Below are 21269 nucleotides of genomic sequence, written 5' to 3'. Positions count from 1 at the left end.
CGAACGTATCCCAATGTTACAGTTGTTGCAGTGTTATGAACAGAGAAGCGTGTAGCCGGCACAGCAGCAGAACGGCTAAATTGAGCTCGTGTTTTTTTTTTTTTTTAATGGTGGGTACAAAATGACTCATGACGAAATCTGGTGGGGACGCATCCCCACCGAAATCGACGCCTATGTCTGTGGGGTATTTTGAGGTAAAACTTCACACACACACACACACACACACACACACACACACACACTCTAGGGACAACAGAGACTTATTTTATACCACCCCTTTAACTAAATGTCCACCACCTTGTTGTCATCCACGTCCATCATCGTGTAGCTTCCACACTTGGCACAGTGTCCTTCAGGGGGAATCAGAGTAGAAAAGAAAAGGGTGTAGGAAGTTACTGGTTCATTGCGCAAGATTGTCACATTGAACATTTTAATCCAATGTCTCTACAGTGTATTCCAAAAAAAATTTATTCTGAGATTGCAGAAGTCATTAAAAGTTGCCATTTCAGTTGAATTTGGGGAAACCACTTGAAACATTTGTTGTGTTGAGCTATTTTAATTACTTTTGTTTAATTTGTTCATTGCAAATGAAAGCCTATACATTTTGCAAATAAACCTGATTTGCAATTGGTTCAATAATTTCGATTACAACTGTATGTACTGTTTTTTTCTTTTCATGGGACCGCATGTTTTACTATCTATGTGTGCCTTGGCTACCTTGCTGACCGGCTTAACACTAGAAATGCATGCTTGTGTTCTCATGAACAATAGATATAAACGTTGCAAGCTGATAGAGATAGGAACCCAGCAACCACCTGAGCAAGTATCATCAATACGTCATTTGATAATGATTACATAACCCTTATACTCTTATGATAAATGAAAAGCCATTAGGAGCGTAATAATAACAGTCATAATTAGTGGGGCAACGGATCATCATTGATCCGTGATCCGTTCGGATCAATATCTTCGGTTCGGCACACACGTGATCCTGCGGATTCAGTCCACACACAGCGTGGTCATGGCGAGCGGAGGAACGGAGGAGCTTGAACGCCCCGCGTCATTTAAATCCCCTGTATGGGAGCATTTTGGCTTCCCTGTCAAATATAATGATGAAGGAAAGAGGTTAGTGGATAAAACCGTGACAATGTGTAGGCACTGTGGCAGCATGGCCACGCATTTGAAGCGACATCACCCCGATGTTTCACTGACAGGAGTGAAAACTAAGGCTGCTCAACAACCGCTTATCACTGCAGCATTTAAGCAGCCCCTTGTTGCACAATCAGACTGGGCTAAAGCCATCACAAACGGCATTCTCGCAGCACTACCCCTCGCTCGTCCCTCTCTCTCTCTCTCTCTCGCGAGCGCTCTCTCTCTCCCTCATATAAGGTGCCATCTAGGGCTTAAATCAAACTTCATTCACGCACACATATATGAAACACTTGCATACACATACTAAGTAGTCAAACATACATGTATACTGCTGAATGCTCAAACAACATATGAAATGCACAAAGACACACCTAAAGTCGCTCACGCACATACACGCAAACTCTACACACGCGAGATGCGCGCACACAAACTCCTCGCACATAATCATATGAGAGACGCACGCACACACACAAACTCGCGCACATACTCATATGAGACGCGCGCGCGCACACACAAACTCTCCACGCACATACTCATATGAGACGCGAGCACACACACACACAGAAACTCGCGCACAAACTCAATGAGACGCGAGCGCACACACTCACAAACTCTCCGCGCACATACTCATATGAGACGCATGCTCACACAGTACATGATGCATATGATTCTCAGTGTGAACGTAAGTCACACATTGGTAAGACAAGACATGCATTTTTTGTTAACAGAGAATGAGAGTCCCTTGATTTTATTGTTTTTGGTTGTTTTGTTCATTTATTGCGGATATTTAAAATGTTTTCAGTGTTAAATAGTCTTTAGAAATAAAAGTTTATTGATCTTTGAAAAGCTATACCTGCATTATTATGCCATTATCATTATTTTAGATGAAAATGGTCTCAGAACGACAATATTATCGTTTATTATCAATATTATCGTTTATCGCAATAATTTCTTGGACAATTTACCGTCCAGCAAAATTTGTAATCGTGACAGGCCTAACTATCGGTGTGTTTATAGGTGCAGACATGAGGCCATTTATTTTTTATTTTTTTTGCTGATCCGAAAAATGATCCGATCCGTTACTCTGATCCGAGAAACGATCCGAACCGTGAGTTTTTTGATCCGTTGCACCCCTAGTCATAATTAATGACTGGAGCACAGCATCAACATGTTAAGCATATGAATCCTAATGAAACATTACCCTTGAATAAATGGCGTGTCATTATTTTTATGCAGCTAACCATTTAATCTAGATTTAAAATTTGTAAAGATTGCTCCATTTAGGAATTAATAACCGGTCCACACAATATGTGCAGAGATGTAGAATAAAAGATAATTAGCTTATCTTAGATGTTGATTCCTGATGGGTTCTGAAAGCACGCTACAGACTGCTAACAGCAAACAATTGCAAGTATTTGAATGTTTGAGCAGCAAGCTCATTGGCCACTGATGCAACAGAAACCAATCAGCTGTGCTATGTAGATAATGACATGATTGCTACCAATACTTTTTCAGATCTATCATCATCATAGCACCATCTAGAGCTTCATGCCAGAAATAGGTAATATTTGTTAAAGCTTATTTATAATACTGTTGACCTTGACAGTATTTTCTCTCTCCTGGGGCCGGTTCTTCGTACGTTGCTTAAAACATCCGAGATCAAATGAGAAATCCAAGATGATATCATCGTGCTAATCATGATCCGGCTAATTGGGTTCTTCGAACATACCTGTTGTTTATGATTAGTATCGCTGGATTGAGTTATGTGAGATAATTGTGCATTCATGCGTTGGTTTAAAAGGGGATATGTATCGATAGTAGAAACACAGATCAGCAACGCTGCTATTGGCTGTTCACCGTGGCCAGAGAGCGTACTCAGTTTTTCACCGCAGCAGAGCAAGAGTTATTGCTTGAAGGATATGCAGAATTTGAAAACTTAATTAAAAGTTTTAACCTCAAATGTGAAAAAGCCAGGAGAGAGGGCTGGCAAAAAGTACCAAATTAAGCGTGTAGTGACAATGTTAGATTTTTTTTTATCACTTATCCTATTACAGTAGGCATATATATTTTTGTATTTTAACATCTAAATAATTAATAACATTGTTCATTGTAATGTCAGTCTTCACCGGTTCCACTACTAGAACATGGGAACAAGTAAAAGTAAATTACTAGAATATTCTACTTAATGGGAATTTGTACTTATAAGGCACTGCTAATAAATGTTTGCCTGTTTATAAAAGCAACCAAGAAAAAAGCTGAGAAAAAATTAAAAGAAAAACAAACAGGTGGTGGTCCTGCACCCCCCCGTTATACCCAGGCAGAAGAGCTGGGACTTGGGTTAAATGTGAACCGACCCTGAAATTTTGTGTCAAAGAAGCCAGAGTCTCAATTCTTATTATTTTGGTATTTAATGGTGTGATTCATTGGCTAAAAAAATAAGTAAAGTAAAGATTTTTTCAAGGTTTCTATAGATATTGCGACATATCACTACATTACAGTGAATTCTTTTGTCCACGATAACCGTGGAGTGGAAAAATCTGATATCCTGACAGGCCTACTTGACAACACTTATGTTTTCTCACTAAAGAAGAATCAAGTAAGGTAATTATTTCACAGTTTTTTTCATTTTCTTTCAAACTTTCATTCACATTGTGGAATTTCAAAGCAAGAAAGAAGATCAACTAATATTCTGATTCAGAGGTATCAATATTTAGAATGCAGCAAAATCTCCATACAATCAAAATTAGAGGGCATTTCCCACAACCACTCAATATTTGAAACTATAGCAAAGGAGAAAGTCAGGTGGGGCCATAAGTGATCATGTGTACTTGACAAAAGAAAAATAGAAAAAGAAAAAAACCCAAGACGAAGTATAAAAAGGTGAAGGATGCTAACAAAAGTAGTGTCATGAAGGTGGACAAACAGATTTGGTCCACATTTAGCTAAGGTGTGAATGCAGCTTTGACTTCACACGGAGACATATTTGCTGGTGCCATTTTAAATGGCCAAGCCATTTGAAACACTTTCCACACAAAGAACACGAATAAGTTCTCACATCTGCATGACTTTTCAGGTGTATCTCTAAGTGTAATGGCAAAATAAATTTTTTATTACACTGATCACAATTAAATTGTCTTCCTCCAGTGTAAGTGCGCCGGTGATTTTTAAAATGGCTCCTTTTTTTAAACTTCTTACCACCCTCAGAACACTGCAATTTCTTTCCACAATGAGTCTGCAAATGATGTTTCAAATCTCTTTGATATCTGAAACTCTTTTTGCACTGAAGACACATGAACGGCATCTCTCCAGTGTGAATTCTCATGTGAGTCTGAAGGTTTCCTTTCTGTGGGAAGCCTTTCCCACACATGTTGCACGTGTAAGGCCTCTCTCCAGTGTGACTTCTCATGTGGGAGTCAAAAGATGCTTTATATGTGAAACTCCTTCCACACTGAGTGCATGAATAAGGCTTTTCTCCAGTATGAACTCTCATGTGAGTCTTAAGGCTTAATTTATAGGTGAAACTCTTTCCACAGTGATGACATACAAAACAGTTCTCTCTTGAATGAATCTTCATGTGGTAATTAAAAGATGCTTTACGTGTGAAACTCTTTCCACACTGATCACATGTGTACGGCTTCTCTCCAGTGTGACTGCTCACGTGGGAATTAAAGTAGTTTTTATATGTAAAACTCTTTCCACACTGTTTGCATGTGAATGGCTTCTCTCCAGTGTGAATTCTCATATGGACTGTAAGGTTTCCTTTTTGAGTGAAACACTTTCCACACTGTTGACATGTGAAAGAGCTCTCTCCAGTGTGAAGCTTCATGTGGACTTTAAGGTTTTGTTTTTGAGTGAAACTCTTTTCACACTGTTTGCAGGTGAAAGGCTTCTCTCCAGTGTGAACTCTCATGTGAACTTTAAGGTTTCCAAGATGATTGAAACTCTTTCCACAGTGATGGCAGGTGAAATACTTGTTAGACTTGTTCCGACGTCTTTCTCGTGATGATGTCTTTTCAGTCTCTGTGGATTTTTCTCCAGTCATGAAACCATGATGATTTTCATATTGATCTTTCCCCTCCATGTCATTCAGTTCTGTACTCTCCTCTTTCCATGCCATCAGGTCTAAAGCTGAAAAAAATACAAGTTAACACCAGTTTAATGGCACAAAGGAACAACATCAAAACCTACTGAAAAACAGAGACATTTCCTGTAATCTCAGAACCTCTTCTCAATAGTTAACTTCACTTTCTTTAGGACACTTTCAAAATGCCTGCAGTCCAAAAAACCTGGCAGTTATCAAACCCCTTATTAGTTTAAGTTTTTTTTTTTATGAAGCACATTTCTACTACCTCAAGTGCAGCCCAAAGTGCTGTACAAAGCAATCAAGAAAACCAAACAAAGACAATACAAACACAACATTGAAGAAATGATAAAATCGAGGTGATTCTGTCCATCTTTCTCGTACTGGGCAATATTTTCTTGGATGGCTTGAGAATTATGTTGGCATTTGTGGACCAGCATGGTTTACCACAACCACTTTGTTTGTGTAAATGTGTAATGTCACGTGCCTGCTCACGAGCGCTCACTCTTACTAACAAGCATACAAACAGACACACTGTCCCCGGCGCTGCTCGCGTGTCACAGAATGTTCATAAAGCGTTCCCCGTTCACAGTAACCGGGTCGTCTCATTCAAAACAGCCAGCTGTTGCTGTCAGCGAGCCGCCGCACATGAATACTCGTTAGAGTCAGGCTGCGATTGTAAGTTATGTGCCCGCCCCAGCGCGCTCACGCTTACTAATAAACGCCTAGCCTCCGGCGCCGCGCACTCGCTACATTCCCTTTAGCATCTAGTGGATGCATAACGCAAACCCAGTCAAACGTTTGACTGCAGTATCTTATGCGCCTTATAATCCGGTGCGCCCTATATATACAGTTAATGTTCTAAAATAGGTCATTCATTGAAGGTGCGCATTATAATCCGGTGCGCCTTATAGTGCGGAAAATACGATATTTATGCCTTCTTTATTTGTTATATTTTCTGAAGTACGTGGATAGAGACAGAGCGTATTTAGGCCACGCCTACAAGTTACACAAACAAATTTCCCCCCGAAAACAATCAGTTGACTTTGCATTGCAAAGTCTCCATTGACTTTGCATTGCGAGAGGCTATCTCCTTGTCATTTATGACTCATAACAAAAAACAAAACAATGTTTAAAAGCTGCTGTGTGACAAGGTGCACAGCAAACAAGCTAAATAACCTAGAAATACATTTTTATAAGCTGTTGACCCCAAAAAACTGTTTGTTCCAGGACATAAAAGTGGATTAATTGAGACAGAGCGCAACTAGTTCTCGAACTACTCTGAGAACTACGTCCACTGGAACGCAACATGATATCATGTAAAAAAACAAACTCATAATTTTAACCATGCCGATTGCTTATTTTACCACCCTATGTGAACCTGAGAGACATACTGAGTGTCAGGATCCCACAATTTACCCATTTTTCCTGCTGATGTTTCACGTCTTATTGCCTGTATCCACTTTTGTATCCTTAAAGGCTGGCTTTTACAGGTTTTTTTTTAGCTTGTTTGCTGTACACCTTGTCACACAGCAGCTTTTAGGCATTTATGACAAAGAGGCAGCCTCTTGCAATGCAAAGTCAATGGAGACGGTTGGATTGTTTTTTACTCAGTTTTGGCGGTCTGTACCAAGACACAAAGCCAAGGACTGGGTAGTTCTGATATTGGTCATTTGTCGAGAGCAAATTCTAGGTAATACAAAGTCCAGGTTGTTCATTAAAAAGACGTTTAGTAAAAAAAGAAAAAAAAAATCAATAAAGATCTTGCATTTATCAAGGAAAAAATCGTATACAGACAAAAAATGTAAAGTTAATCAATCACATTTCACGATTTGCTTAAATTCAAACTAGGGATGGGATGATTAACGGTTTCACTATAAACCATGATTAAATGTACTGACGGTTAGTATTATCGTTTAAAATACAATTATCATTAAAACCTTGTTTGATTATTGCAATTTTAATAACTCACTATAAATCTTGTCCAGCCAGCAACAGTCAGACGCAGGCGTGTTTTTTTTTTTTTTATTCGAGAAGGAATGGCGGAAGGCAGTGACTGTGCTCTGGAGATTTTTCAGTCTTTCAAGAGGATCAAATCTGAGGTGTGGTCATATTTTGGCTTTTACAAAAGTCTTGAGGGAAACTTAATCGAGGATGGTCACCCCGTCTGCAGAACATGCACAAAAAAAGGGGGGAAACACTTCAAATCTGCCGAGTCGTCTTGTGTGACCATCACCCACTATTGTAGCGAACGCAACGCAAGTTAACTTTGACCTCAATACCAAAACTACGTCTGGGAAATAATTGGGCACAAAATGTTGTTTTGAGTTGAAATATTTTATCTCCCTCACTTGAAATAAATGTGAAGCTTACGCGAAAAAAGTTTGCAGTAAGTGGCTTTGAGCCAAAGACTATTAAGAGTGACATTTAAGAGATAAAAAAATGTATAGGCCTATTCATTGTACACTTATTACACCAATTTTTTTTTTACCACATAATTGCGGGGACATATTGAGTTGAGATTAATGTCTCTATTCTTACCTGTTAAATCCATTTTGTACAGCGTACAAAATTCGTCCGGACAAGATGATCACAACAATATTATACAATTCTCTGAACAATAAATCAACTCTGATTTCATTTTCAATACAATCAAAAACGGAGACGCAAGACGGCAAGTTGTATTTGAATGAAATGAGAGAGCGCATACATTGTGATCATAGACTGTAAAAAATATGGACAAAGCGTCTGTGATGTCACCCATAGACTTTCTGAAGAACGGTTTTGAGGCCTTTTATGGGGGGTATGGGCGCCGCCACTTTGGAAAATCTTTTCAGAAAGGATACAGAGGTGGTATGATGTGCTGTGTCAGATCATGGCCGAGACGTCAAATTTCAGGAATTCCACTCGGCGCAGCCCGTTATCTGCTGTCAATCACGCTGAAAATCAAAGGACGTTAACCACGTCCTTATTTGTCATACATTTTATATCTAAATACGATCTAAACTAACGAGTTAGAAAAAATTCACCCCCCTCACAGTTGTCAGGCACTCGGAACCTATCGAAAAATACAATAAAAGTCCATGGCACCAACCTGTAAAAACATGAATTTATGCTGTGAAAACGGACCTTTTAACATGGGGGTCTATGGACATTTGCTCCCTTTTGGGACCTGCCCCTAGCGGATTTTCGATGCATTGCAGTTTTTCGCACTTCCAGGTAGGCTTCATTTTTCAGATTAGAATGTTGCCGCTTTATTGTGATACATGGATGTGCCCTGTATTATAATGCGTTGCTATTGACGACGGTCATTATAAGGAAGGAAATGCCACAGAATAGAATCTTGCTTAAAAAGTGCATAGAGCTGCTTGTTTTATTTGTTGTTTGTTGATTTTCAAATATAAAACTTGTTGAAATGTTTTCAGTGTGAGCATCAGTTCTTTTTGAACACTTTCATCTCGTTTTAACAAAACCGTGATATTGATTTGGTCATCTCTGCATATTGTGAGTTTGTGTGGCTTATAACATAAATCTGGGACCGCAGTGTGCGCCATTTCAAGATTTGTTCCGTAACTCATTTGTAAATCTACGCTAACACAGGAGAATACATAAATATATTTCTGAATATGCGAATAATTCAAAATTCGATTCGATTTCAAAATAAAAGTTTAACCCTTGCTCTGAGTTTGCATGCTTTGATGTGCACGTTCTTGTTCAAGAAATTACAGCGGCTGTTGCATTTCTATAGTACATAAGTTACCAAATATTAAAGATTAAGTTGACATTTGAATTAAATGTTGTTTGACTAATATTAAACAAGGATTTGATCATGCCATAGTGTAACCAGGCCGTTGGCGCCCTCTGTAGGCATTTGATATAATACGTAATGCAAGTTATGTTTAGGCTATATTATTTTATAGAATTTATTTTACATTGTGTATTTTAACAGTGTTGTTCAAAACCCCTATGATTACTTTGATACTTTATTTGAACCAATAATTATTGTTTGTTATTATATATTTGGGGAACACTTTACAATAGTTAATTAGTTAGCATTAGTTAATGTATTAACCAACATGAACTAACAATGAGCAATACATTTGTAACTGTATTTATTAATCTTTGTTAATGTTAGTTAATAAAAATCCAGCTGTTCATTGTTTGTTAATGTTAGTTCACACTCACAGTACATTAATGTTAACAAATACAACCTTTGATTTTATTAATTAATTAGCTAATGTTGAAATTAATATTAACCAAGATTAATAAATGCTGTAGAAGTATTGTTCATTTGTTGTAGGCTATATGTTAACTAATGAATTAATGAATGAGGAATTTATATAGTGCTTTTTCATATGTACTACTGTACACCCAAAGCGCTTTACAATCATGTCGGGATCTCTCCTCAACCCCCACCAGTGTGCAGCATCCACTTAGATGATGCGACGGCAGCCACAGTACAACGGCTCCGGTGCGCTCACCATACACCAGCTATAGGTGGAGAGGAGAGAGAGTGATAGAGCCAATTCAATGGATGGGGATTATTAGGAGGCCATGACTGGCAAGGGCCATTGGAGGGGGCCCTTCCCAGGGCCCTTCTCTTTTACGAGAAATGCCATGGGATTTTTAATGTCCACAGAGAGTCAGCACCTTGGTTTTACGTCTCATCCGAAGGACGGTGCTCTTTGACAGTATAGTGTCCCCGTCACTACACTGGGGCGTTAGGACCCACAAAGAGCAGAGGGTGAGCGCCCCCTGCTGGCCCCACTAACACCTCTTCCAGAAGCAACCTGGTTTCCTTTCGTCCTGGGAACTCCGACGTGTCGTCGGGGGAGCTCCCTGACGAATTGGGATCACGCTAGGGAGACCAATTGCCTTCGAGTGAATTAAAACGAGCCAATGAAAATTGGCATGCGGAGATTTGCATTCCGCGACCCGCCTAACAGCGCGGGTATAAAAGGCGGAAGTAAACATTGCGCAATGCTTTTAGCTTCGGAGCCGACCGATTGTGTCCTCTCTGAGTGAGTGAGCTTTAAGATTGAATTTTTCTTACGGCTACGAGTCTGCTGTTTCGGGAGGGGATCTCTCTGTGTTGGTGAGATGGCGTTTCAGCGACCGCGTGGTTCCTGTCTACCGGCTGCGTCTATATGCTGTTAATTCAAAAGCTGTTTTCACAGCTGATAAACGGTTGAGTGCGCACAGCGGGCTTGCAGTTTCCCCGCTGTGTTGCCGCGTTGGGTCCCTGTGTGCTTCAGCACGATAGAGAGAGTACTTTCTTCCTGAAAGAGAAAAATGAGTGAAGATCGCGTCCTTTTCAGGATGACGTTTCACTCATGTGTTTCTGGATGCGATAGTTTCCTGTCCTTATTTGACGGCCACGTTCATTATTTCACATGCCTAATCAGTGTGTGAGACTAAGTTCGTGGGTGTTTCATGTTCTCTCAGGAGTGCATGACCACGTCGGCACGTTGTTCGTCTCCCCTTTCTCGTAAAGGGTTGAGCCGCTCAGTGTGCCGTGTGCCGTCGAGCGCCGGCTGACAGCGCGGGTTGTCACGGCAACTAAATCTGCAGAAGTTTTTCCTCTCTCACTACCACTGCACGTGCGTAGTTCTAACTCGGGGTTGAGCTGTGCTTAGTGACTGACCGTGATTAGTCAAAGCGCTGGCCCTCGGTTAGACGATGTCCACACTGGTGGTCCAGAAGCACCTCAAAACCAGCCCGCTCGGAGTTTGTTTTCCCCCAGCAAAGGGAAGGGAAGCAACCCTGATAGGAGCGACCCAGAGTATGTGACGATTTGCTCTTTGGGAGTGCGTGTCATCACCACTCCTTTCCCCGGGGGAGGGCCAGGTGGAGAATTTTGTTTCTGTTCCTCCGCTGATTATCCAGTACTCAACGGTACCCAAAGTTTGAGCAGTCCACTTCCTCTGAGTCGTTCACTAGGCCCCAGCGCTCAGATGGCAGTGACGGCTATGGCCTTGTCACTCTCGTCTCTCGCAGCCTCGGCTGCGTCGCTCCGGTCTGCAGTTAAGCCCGGAGGCGCAGAGACCAGGACACAAGGAGTCAGGGCCTCGTTCTTCGTCTCTCCCCCTCCCTTCGCCACCGGGCAGCCCGCAGCAGAATGCTCACGGGCCTTCTCTGTCGTCTGCCCACAGGTTGAAGCAGGTTGGTGTCAAGTTAAAACGCCCAGACCCCGCTCTTGGTCACTACAATGCCACCAGAGCCAGGTCCCTGCCTTCCACCTCGCTGCCCCTCCGCGGGTACGCCGGTGGTTCGGGTGGATTTGTTGAGACCGTATCTGGAAGCCTGGCTAAAAATTTTTATTTTAAAAACCCTTCCGGGTCCGTCCCAATGGCTCATCCGCACCGGTTCGAGGGAGGACAGCGGTTCCACTGAAACAATTTCAGAGGCTCCTGGGTGATATGGCAGCCGCAGCCACAGTAACGCCGCTCGAGCTGTTACATATGAGACCGCTTCAGCGCTGGCTTCACGATCGAGTCCCGAGGTGGGCGTGGCACAGCGGCACGTTCTAGGTCAAAGCTTCTCCCCGTGGTCAGATCCTGCGTTTCTACGGGCCGGAGTGCCCCTAGTCCAGGTTTCCAGGCATGCTGTGGTTTTCACGGATGCCTCTGCCACCGGGTGGGCGGCCACGTACAAAGGGCATGCAGTTTCAGGTCTGTGGACGGGGCATCAACTGCATTGGCACATCAACTGCCTAGAGTTGCAAGCAGTACGTCTAGCCCTGCGTCGCCTCAAGGGGTTTCTCAGATACAGGCACGTACTGGTCCGTACGGACAGCACTGCGACCGTTGCGTATATCAACCATCATGGTGGTCTACGCTCCCGTCGCGACTCGCCTCCCACCTCCCCCTATGGAGTCAGAAGCATCTGAGGTCGCTTCGTGCCGTTCTCATTCCAGGGGAGCTCAACCGTGTGGCAGACGAGCTCTCGCGATTGCCTCCCCTGCCAGGAGAATGACGACTCCATCCCCAGGAGGTCCAGCTGATTTGGAGTGTCTTCGGAGCCGCACAGTTAGATCTGTTTGCGTCTCCAGACACGACCCATTGCCAGTGGTTTTACTCCCTGACCGAGGGAACCCTCGGCACGGACGCCCTGGCTCTCAGCTGGCCCCGGGACCTGCGCAAGTATGCGTTTCTCCCAGTGAGCCTTCTTGCACAGACTCTGTGCAAGGTCAGGGAGGACGAGGAGCAGGTCCTGCTAGTGGCGCCGTATTGGCCCACCAGGACTTGGTTCACAGAACTCATGCTCCTCGCGACAGCCCCTCCTTGGCCGATTCCTCTGAGGAAGGACCTTCTTTCTCAGAGACGGGGCACTCTATGGCACCCGCGTCCAGACCTCTGGAAACTCCATGTCTGGTCCCTGGACGGAACGCGGAGGTTCTAAGTGGTCTACCACAGGCAGTGGTAGACACCATCACTTCCGCTAGTTCCGCTAGAGTTCTTCAAAGTCCACCTTTTTAACCTTTGCTGGCAGTAGAGCTTAATATCCTGTCCATTAAGACAGCGCTCCTGTTAGCATTGGCCAACTTCAAGAAGGTCGGGGATCTGCAGGCTTTTTCGGTCGACAGATCGTGCCTAGAGTTCGGGCCGGGCCTTTCTCACGTTGTGTTGAGACCCCGGCTCGGATATGCGCCCAAGGTTCCTACCACTCCCTTCGTGGACCAGGTAGTGAACCTGCAAGCGCTGCCCCAGGAGGAGGCAGACCCAGCCCTGGCTTTTCTCTGTCCCGTCCATGCCCTGCGGGTTATAGGTGTTGCCGCTTCCTGGGCTTTGGCTCAAGGCGCCTCGCAGACAGACATCTGTAGAGCTGCGGGCTGGGCGACACCGAACACGTTCGCTAGGTTCTATAGCCTTCGTGTGGAACCTGTTTCCTCCCGAGTTCTGATTACAGCCAGTGGGTCGAGGGAATAGGTTGTGTCGGCTTGCTACGCCACTCCGCCTCGCAGCGGATACGTGCGTTCCTTGCTCCGTTGGCGCCCTTCGTCGGTGAGCCTCGTGAGTTCCTCCTTCACCCCTCGGTGCTGGCCGTGGCGGACCGCCCGGCACCAGGTCTGCTACCTCTAGTAAGGAGTTGCTAGTAGACTGGGTGCTCCAGTGATTTCTATTGTGACCCATGATGCCACGTGCAGTTCAGCCGTGTCTTCCCCTTGACGGACTCGTTCGTCGTCCCACTTCCCTTGGATTGGGACTACCTCAGGGACTGCCATATGTTTCACTACTCCTTCGGGCTAGTACATATGTGTATTCCTGGCCTTCCTCAGTCAGGCTGGGGCTTCCGCAGCGTTCCCTCCTCTCTAGAGGGAACGCTTTCCCAGTGTTATCCAATATCCACTGTGCGGGTCTTGCGGAACAGCAGTGTGTTTCCCATGCTAGCTCCCGCAACTTATTTCGAGAAACTGCTGCAGGGTAGCTTTGCCAGGCGCTGGAAGGGGCCAGCACCATGGCGTTTTATTAGGGATCCCAATTCGTCAGGGAACTCCCCCGACGACACGTCGGAGTTCCCAGGACGAAAGGGAACGTCTCGGTTACGTATGTAACCCTCGTTCCCTGAGTACAGGGAACGGAGACGGGTCTCCCATCCAGGTACTGACCAGGCTCAGCCTAGATGTAGTTAACTAATGTTAACCAATGAACCGTATTGTAAAGTGTTACCTATATTTGTATTTTAAGTCATTTCAAAGGCTGTTCTTCACATTTTTATCACCACAAATTTTTATCCAATTACTTGATTAATCGATGGAATAATCAGTAGAATACTCAATTACTAAAATAATCGATAGCTACAGCCATCAGTGATAATTATGGACAACACGTGCAAGTATCATAAACTTTTGTTGATCAGAGCTTGTTTTTAGCGATGATCTAAAAGCCTATGGGAAAATCCTATTAGGTTTTTGTCGTGGAAACCAGTGTGATGCTAACTGTCAGGTGGCCTACAAAGTAATGTCACACAGGGCCGGCGCTCCGCACACGCACATCACGCACTGCGCGTAGGGCACCAAGTGCTTGGGGGGGGCACCAAAAAATCTGGGTCGTGAAAAATCATCACAATAGGCTACTAGTATAAATAATAAATAAAATGTCTAAAGCATGTTAATATACAAAAGCAATACAAAAGTAATATAGGCCTAGACCAAATTAGTCAAGAAAAAGGTGAATCTCCTGTGCCAGTCTCCCTCTGGTGCCCCCCCTTCCTACTTCCCAGTGGTCTGTTCATGGCTCAATCAATGTCAAATTTGGCAGACACTGACCTCAGACATGGCCTCGGAAAGGCACCAAGAGTCGGGGCGGAAAAAGGAAAAAGAAGAGACAGCGGGATGATACTCGTCGCTTGCAGGTAAGACAATGTTTTAAATAAAAATGTTAGTTTTGTAGCGCGGGCGCCCTTGCGTCGTGTATGCATGTCCAGCGGGGCATCGCTAGTAGTGCAAATGATCCGGGGAAGGCTTTTTTAGCCCTGCATGTTGAATCTTTTATTTTAACGGGGGTCCGGGGGTTTCTCCCCCGGGAGATTTTGAAACTTGGGCTGTTTAAGATGCAGTTAGTTTGTTTGAGAAGAAAAGGAAGACCGATTAGATACGTTTTTTCGTTGTTGTTCTATGCGAATAATGCGGTCATTTTCAAGAGGTTCATAGGCCAAGGCCCAAGGGCGACACCTGTTGGTGAAACTGCAATAAGGAAAAAAAAAAAAACCTACATGTCTACATGATATATGTGTGTGTACGGTGTATAATTATTTTGTATATATAAATACAATCACATATGCACGTATATATTTAAGAAATATTTGCATGTATATACTGTATATATTTATATATAATTTATATTATATATACATTTAAATATTTTATATATAAATAACAAATATTTCATAAATACATACATGCAAATGTGTATTTATATATATACAAAATAATTATACACAGTACACACACATAAATCATTCATGTAGACACAAACTTTTATTTTGGATGCGATTAATCGCGATCAATCTTTTCCCAGCCCTACAAATAATGTACAGAATTATTATATTGTGCCTCATCGGACCTCTTTTAAAGGTAAAATAGAGTTTTGAATTTTAAATGTTCCAGTGACACATAGGCCTATATAAACTAACTAAGAACCTAACTAAGAAATTCTAAATGGTTGTTATTCCTCGGGGGAGTGGGGAGTGGGGGGTGGGGGCACCACCAAGCATTTGTGCTTAGGGCACCCAAATGGCTAGCGCCGGCCCTGATGTCACACCTACAGCACTCTATGTCTGGTCATATGATCTCCACATGTATGTCTAGGGTTGACTACCAAAAACCAATATGCCATGTTATGTACCGGACCGAATCAGAACACAAATTTCGGTGCCACTTAAATCCCTGACCAGTTGAGGTGGCGGCAAGGGACTGTCTTTGAGTGAGTCATTAAACCGTTCATTAAACTACCGCGGATTCATTCAAAGCTGGATGTAATTAAACAAGGCGTTGAAATTATTTGAACTTTTGAGAGCCACTTTACAAAGCCGCCTGGGTTACGCTGAAACTGATGCTTAACTTCATGACGCCATTCTTTAAACAATGATAAAAAGGATGATACGACAAATATTTTTCGTTCCTTGGACATGGCGATCTTATTATTCTAATTTTTTTATTAATATAAGACCTGAAGGACAGATGAAGGTAGGGCTGGGCGATATGGCCAAAAAAAAATTATCACGATAATTGTTTTATATCAGTCGATATCGATAATTATCACGATAAATGTCAAATTTTTATTTCTTTCAAGTTTAAAGGCAGATTTTTAGGCCACTGTACTGTACGGTATATGTTTTATATAGGTTGAAGTGCTTTTAATGGTTAGACTTTTGCTTTTGTAATCAGTCTTAAATCATAAAAACAATTTGGATTTATCGGCCAATATATCGGTTAACGCGGCTTTCAAATATAAAGAATTATAGGTTTGAGCCAAAATTTTCGTATTGGTGCATCCCTTAAAAAATATATCATTAATTTCTGTATAGCTGGACATTTTAATGAGGATCAAATGACTGAGTTCAGCTTTGAGAATGAAACCAACCTGCTTGTTCCTCAGTATCTTCATGTTTCACTCTAAATGTTTCTTCAATCTTCATGTCTTCACTCTCCTCTTTAATAGACGCCATCTTTATAAGTGTGTCACGCCACGCATATCTCAGTCGCTTCACCAGGAGTTCTTCTATGGGTTTGGCACACTCTGTCATGATTGAGATTTAAAAAAAATAATTCAAATAAAAATAAATCCAAACTAAATCTCAGTGTGTGTCTCAGTGTGTGCGCACTGGTAAGAGTCAGTCAGAGTGAGAGTTCATGGACTGATTAGCAAGAACACTCGAAACTAGCACTACTAACCAATAAAGTAACACAAATAAGGTTCATTAGACATCGAAGCTTCACATTTGGTATTTATTTTTATCGTTTATTATATTTAATAGACTGCATTTTAATGAAAACATTTGCAGTTGTTTGTTAAAGTTGTCATTACACATGTTAGTGTTTGTGTTCTCGTTGCATTTACACTGTGTTGACCAGCATGTCTCGTCAGCGACTGCGTGTGGTGAATCGAGCGATTCGAATCATTGAATCATTTTGCGAATCATTTGGTCCGGTTCAATTCACAAATATTTGATAGCGCTTTTCCTAATACATTACTTGGAGTTTCAAAATCTCCGTTTGCCCATCACAACTCGCCAGTGACCGAATTCGTGTTTATGATAAACTGATTCACGATATAGGGAGAAAAATTAGACGCACTGGTCTTCTGTTACTCATGTGTGGATACGCTTGACTGACAAAAAAATCCCATTCATTAATGTTAGATAAAGCATTACAATGATATATTCAATGATAAATAATTCGCTTTCCATCTCCTGTAAAAACTATACATTTACAGAACAGTTTGTATCGATGTAAACACCTAAAATGCTTTAAACAAACCTTTCCTAATCCGAATCACAAATGATGCAGGGAGCGCAGCGCAGCTTTATGAGGTCACATCGCGAGATCAAAATAAAAGTCCCATTCACACACTGCGTGACACTAATGTTTGGTTGCAGTGTTTTTTTTTTTTATACCTGACATCATATGGAATTACTTTTGGTCTTTTTTATTCCATCAAACATAATGTGTTTGAGTGCAAAAATTATGATATTGTAATTAAAAAATAAAAGTCCAACTAAATAGTATTGTTTTAATTACAAAAATAAAGTAATTTATAACAAAACTCTTAAAAGATTAGTTCACGTCAAAATGAAATTTTCCTAATAATTTACTCACCCCAGTGCCATCCAAGATATCCATGTCTTTCTTTCCTCAGTGGAAGAGAAAATAATTTTTTTGAGGAAAACATTTCTGGATTTTTCTTCGAATAATGGACTTCAATGGCAACTAGCGTTTTGAGGTCCAAATCAATGCAGTTTCAAAGGTCTTTGAAGTGCTTGAAAATGCTGTGCACGATCGCAGCTGAGGAAGAAGGTAGGTCATTTTCAAAAAAAATAAAAATAAAAATATACTTTTTTGAGCTGATCTGCAACGCGCCGGGAACTACGTCATCACGTTGTAAGGTCACCGTGAGAAGGAGGATAGTTCAAATTGTATTGTATGTTGAATGACATATTTATGTCTTTGTGTCATATTATTGTTTAAAATGGTCTTTACGTGTGCGTATCCTGGGTGTTTAAATCTTTTAAAACCTAAACTTTTTTTTTCCCGAGCGTTTTCTCTTCCACTGTGGAAAGAAAGACATGGATATCTTGGATGGCATTGAGGTGAGTAAATTATTAGGAAATTTTCATTTTGAGGTGAGCTAATCTTTAAGGAGCTTGAGTTTGTTGCCCAGCCCTATTTGTTTTAACCCAGAGATGTGTCAGAAGTCACTCTTATGGCGGAACCAGATTCGCATACGACCGTTACCGGAAGCAAGTGATTATAGTTTACAACGCTAATATGGATTAATATGGAAAATTTATATGGAAATACAAATTACATATACGGTGTTAGACCAAACTGGGAAGGGTCACAGCACTTACATATGTCTTATTGTTAGTTTATTAATTAATTATAAAGCTTGGAAGAGCCAGGATATTTTTTATTATAACCCTGATTGTGTTTGGCCGAAAGTCAAGTAAAGTCAAGTCACCTTCATTTATAAAGCGCTTTTAACAGTATGGATTGTTTCAAAGCAGATTTACAGTGATAATACAAATTAACATAACAGATTGTTTAGGCTTTACCACAGCTCTAGGATAAAGTTATTGTCCAGCTAAAGATAGTCTTGATTGATACACTTCCGTTGCGAAGATCATTAGTTATTAACTTAGGGGCCGCTAACACGACACTGTTCTAACAGAAAAACCTCTAATGTGCTCCGGCCATCCATCCGAACAAAACAGTGCCTGGTGTCTCGAGAACGCAATCGCAGAAATGGGTTCGAAGGTGAAAACGATTATCCGTTTTCTCTGCGCAAACCTCTAAAACGCAAAAAACCCAGACAGCGCGCACATGCGCATCACGTGTTCAGTCAATAGGTATGAGCGTTTGAATATATCCGAGCCAGCAAAAACTCGTTGAAAAGACGACTTTGCCAGATGTCTAAACAACATTAAATTTTGGTTGAGAAGTGAAAGGTGAAAAGCCGTCTTTTTCAGGTCGTTGAAAAGACGTCTATAAAAAGACGTCCATTTTACGTCTAAATTTGGTTGAAAGTGAAAGGGGAAAAGACGCCATTTTCAGGTTAAAAAGACGTCTATAAAAAGATGCCCATCTTAAGGCGAAATTTGGTTGAAAAGTGATGTCTTTTTCAGGCTTGACTTTAGCCTAATTTCAAGCATGAATTCATTATAATGTAATATATTCATTATATTATATTACATATTATTATTATAATTACTATTATTATTAATAATACTCTCAAAATAGAACAACTGATAAAAAAAATTATAAGAAAACATTTATTGATGAAAACACGAAAAACTCATTATTGGTCAGCCACATGTCCCCCACCGCCAGATCATCCAGGCGCATGTTTAAGGTGGTCTCCCACGGCTTTGTAGATCTCGTGATCAGTGGCCTTGTTATTACACTTTTTGATTGCATCTGTAATGATGACAAAGAAAAACATTGGTTCTGCTCAGTTTGTTACTCAAAAGAATTAATTAGAGAGGCAACGGTACACAGGTCTTTCAGTTCGGTTTGCATTTTCGCATGAGACTGCAGTGATGTTTCAACCACTGCACCTGTGAAAATTATTTTTAAAATAATATACATTATAATATGGCTTAATTCAATGTTGTTTCAGTTGCCTCCCGTCGAATCACAATCACAATATAAGCAATTGTTACTTTCGTGATTTGTTACTTAAAGCAATAGTCTCGTCTTTCAAATTTTCGAAGGGAAATTCAAACAATAAAACAATAAATGCTTTGATTGTCTTGATGTGGCGTAACAGATCGCTTTAACTAATATATATATATGGACTTTATATGTAAAGATCTGCATTACATTAGTTTAGAATATTCATTATATTTTACTTGTTAGTGATGTCTTAATTAATGTGCCTTTCAAAAATTTGTATAAAGATTTTTAATGTTTTTAAAAGAAGTTGCTTATGCCCATCAAGGCTACATTTATTCACTAATACAGAAAAAAAAACAGTAATATTGTTAAAAATATTACAATTTAAAATAATGGTTCTCTATTTTAATTGACTTTAAAATATATATATTTTTTAAAATTTTCTGTGATGCAAAGCTGAATTTTCATCAGCCATTAGTCTATTCCAGTCTTCACTGTCGCATGTCACAGTTGTGCTGCTTACAGAGGCAAAAGGTAAGGCAAGGCGGGCAATTGCCTGGGGCCCCGCATTTTAAGGGGGCCCCGAAGGCTGATCATTTAAACAATCAGATATGTTAAAATAAAGACACGGTAAAATCTCTGGCCCCCTCTCTCGTTGGTTATGCTTTTACCGCCTCAGCCTGTTTTAAACTAGCGCAGTGCTTACTCGCGGTATGGGTAGAAAATGCATTTTTTGATTTGTTAAACATGAAGAGTACTTATCCATCTGGCATGGCCGCTCGCTCTAACGCTAACCTATAAATGTTCGCTATTATTAGGTGCATATCCAAGTATTTGTGGAGCGCGCACTGCCTGACATGGAGGCGCCGACGAGGTCACTTGCATTTTCCTATCAATAGTGGAAACAAATAATATATATATAAACATTGATTCATTTTGCCTGGGGCCCCCACTCAGTGTAGGTTTGCCTCTGTTAGTATATTTAGTATTAGTTAGTAATACTCTTTCAGCTAAAAGTGATTGGAGAACACCAGAGGATAATATTACAGTTTACAACATTAGAAGAGATAGATTTGTATTTTTAATTAAAAATTTTATTTTTATTTTTAATTGATTACATTTTTATTGATTCAATTATTTTATTATTATAAATTGATTCAAATAAATTTTTGTTATTATAATTTAATTTATTTAATTTGTTTAATAAAAATGCAACAAAAAAAAAGTTTTTCCACCCTGTTGTACTGAAAACCAAAACCAAACTGTGACTTCAAAAACCGAGGTACCAAACCATCATTTTTGTGTGCTATTTCTCCTCCAATCATTGTCTATTCTGAATGGTCTGTTACATCACTTTGAATTCCATATAACACACTCAAAGTAAAATCTTAATATACCTATCACCAGTGCTGGGACGCCAGGGCCAGCCACTATCAGAATCACTGACTTGCACTTTAATATATTTTTTCCATGAATAAGTATTAAATTATTCCTAATAGTCCATTCTCTTAATTTCATCACTTTTCTCTGGGTTGCACTGCTTCCAGCAGTGTATGTTTATGTTAGAGCTTTTATCCAATTATATTTCTGCAATCATGTGTTGCCATGACCAAAGAAATCTGCCTTGAGGCCTTCAGAATCAATAGTGCGGGCGCCTGTAGCTTAAAATGAATGGCAATGAAACTGTTGCTTTAACCAATC

At 40.9% G+C, this 21269-nt stretch overlaps 1 protein-coding gene and 1 long non-coding RNA gene across 2 annotated transcripts; one reads left to right on the top strand and one right to left on the bottom strand.

Annotated features, from left to right (window-relative positions):
• The first annotated feature begins 91 nt into the window (after nt 1–91).
• On the top strand, nt 92–8651 carry LOC143742579 (uncharacterized). Its single transcript, XR_013205494.1, has 3 exons — nt 92–910; nt 2290–2928; nt 3754–8651. It is a non-coding gene; the product is annotated as an uncharacterized LOC143742579 (long non-coding RNA).
• On the bottom strand, nt 3545–16496 carry LOC143742463 (uncharacterized). Its single transcript, XM_077235333.1, has 2 exons — nt 16318–16496; nt 3545–5280 (listed from the first exon to the last, which is right to left on the bottom strand). Exons 1-2 carry the CDS (start codon nt 16478–16480, stop codon nt 4091–4093), a joined length of 1353 nt encoding a protein of 450 aa, XP_077091448.1. The 5' UTR covers nt 16481–16496; the 3' UTR covers nt 3545–4090.
• Between the last annotated feature and the right edge of the window lie 4773 nt (nt 16497–21269).

Source organism: Siphateles boraxobius, unplaced genomic scaffold, assembly GCF_051911475.1.
Source record: "Siphateles boraxobius isolate OS27281-9 unplaced genomic scaffold, OSU_SipBor_1 19, whole genome shotgun sequence".
NCBI classification, from domain to species: Eukaryota; Metazoa; Chordata; class Actinopteri; order Cypriniformes; family Leuciscidae; genus Siphateles; species Siphateles boraxobius.
The sequence above is the reverse complement of the archived record's forward strand: the minus strand, read 5'-3'. Positions and strand labels throughout refer to the sequence as shown.

Bases quoted from the DNA above. Each gene is read 5' to 3' on its own strand.
- LOC143742463 (XM_077235333.1), bottom strand. From the start codon at position 16,480: ATGACAGAGTGTGCCAAACCCATAGAAGAACTCCTGGTGAAGCGACTG. The intron at 5,281-16,317 runs GTTGGTTTCATT...TATTTTTTTCAG, and splicing joins AGATACTGAGGAACAAGCAG to CTTTAGACCTGATGGCATGG.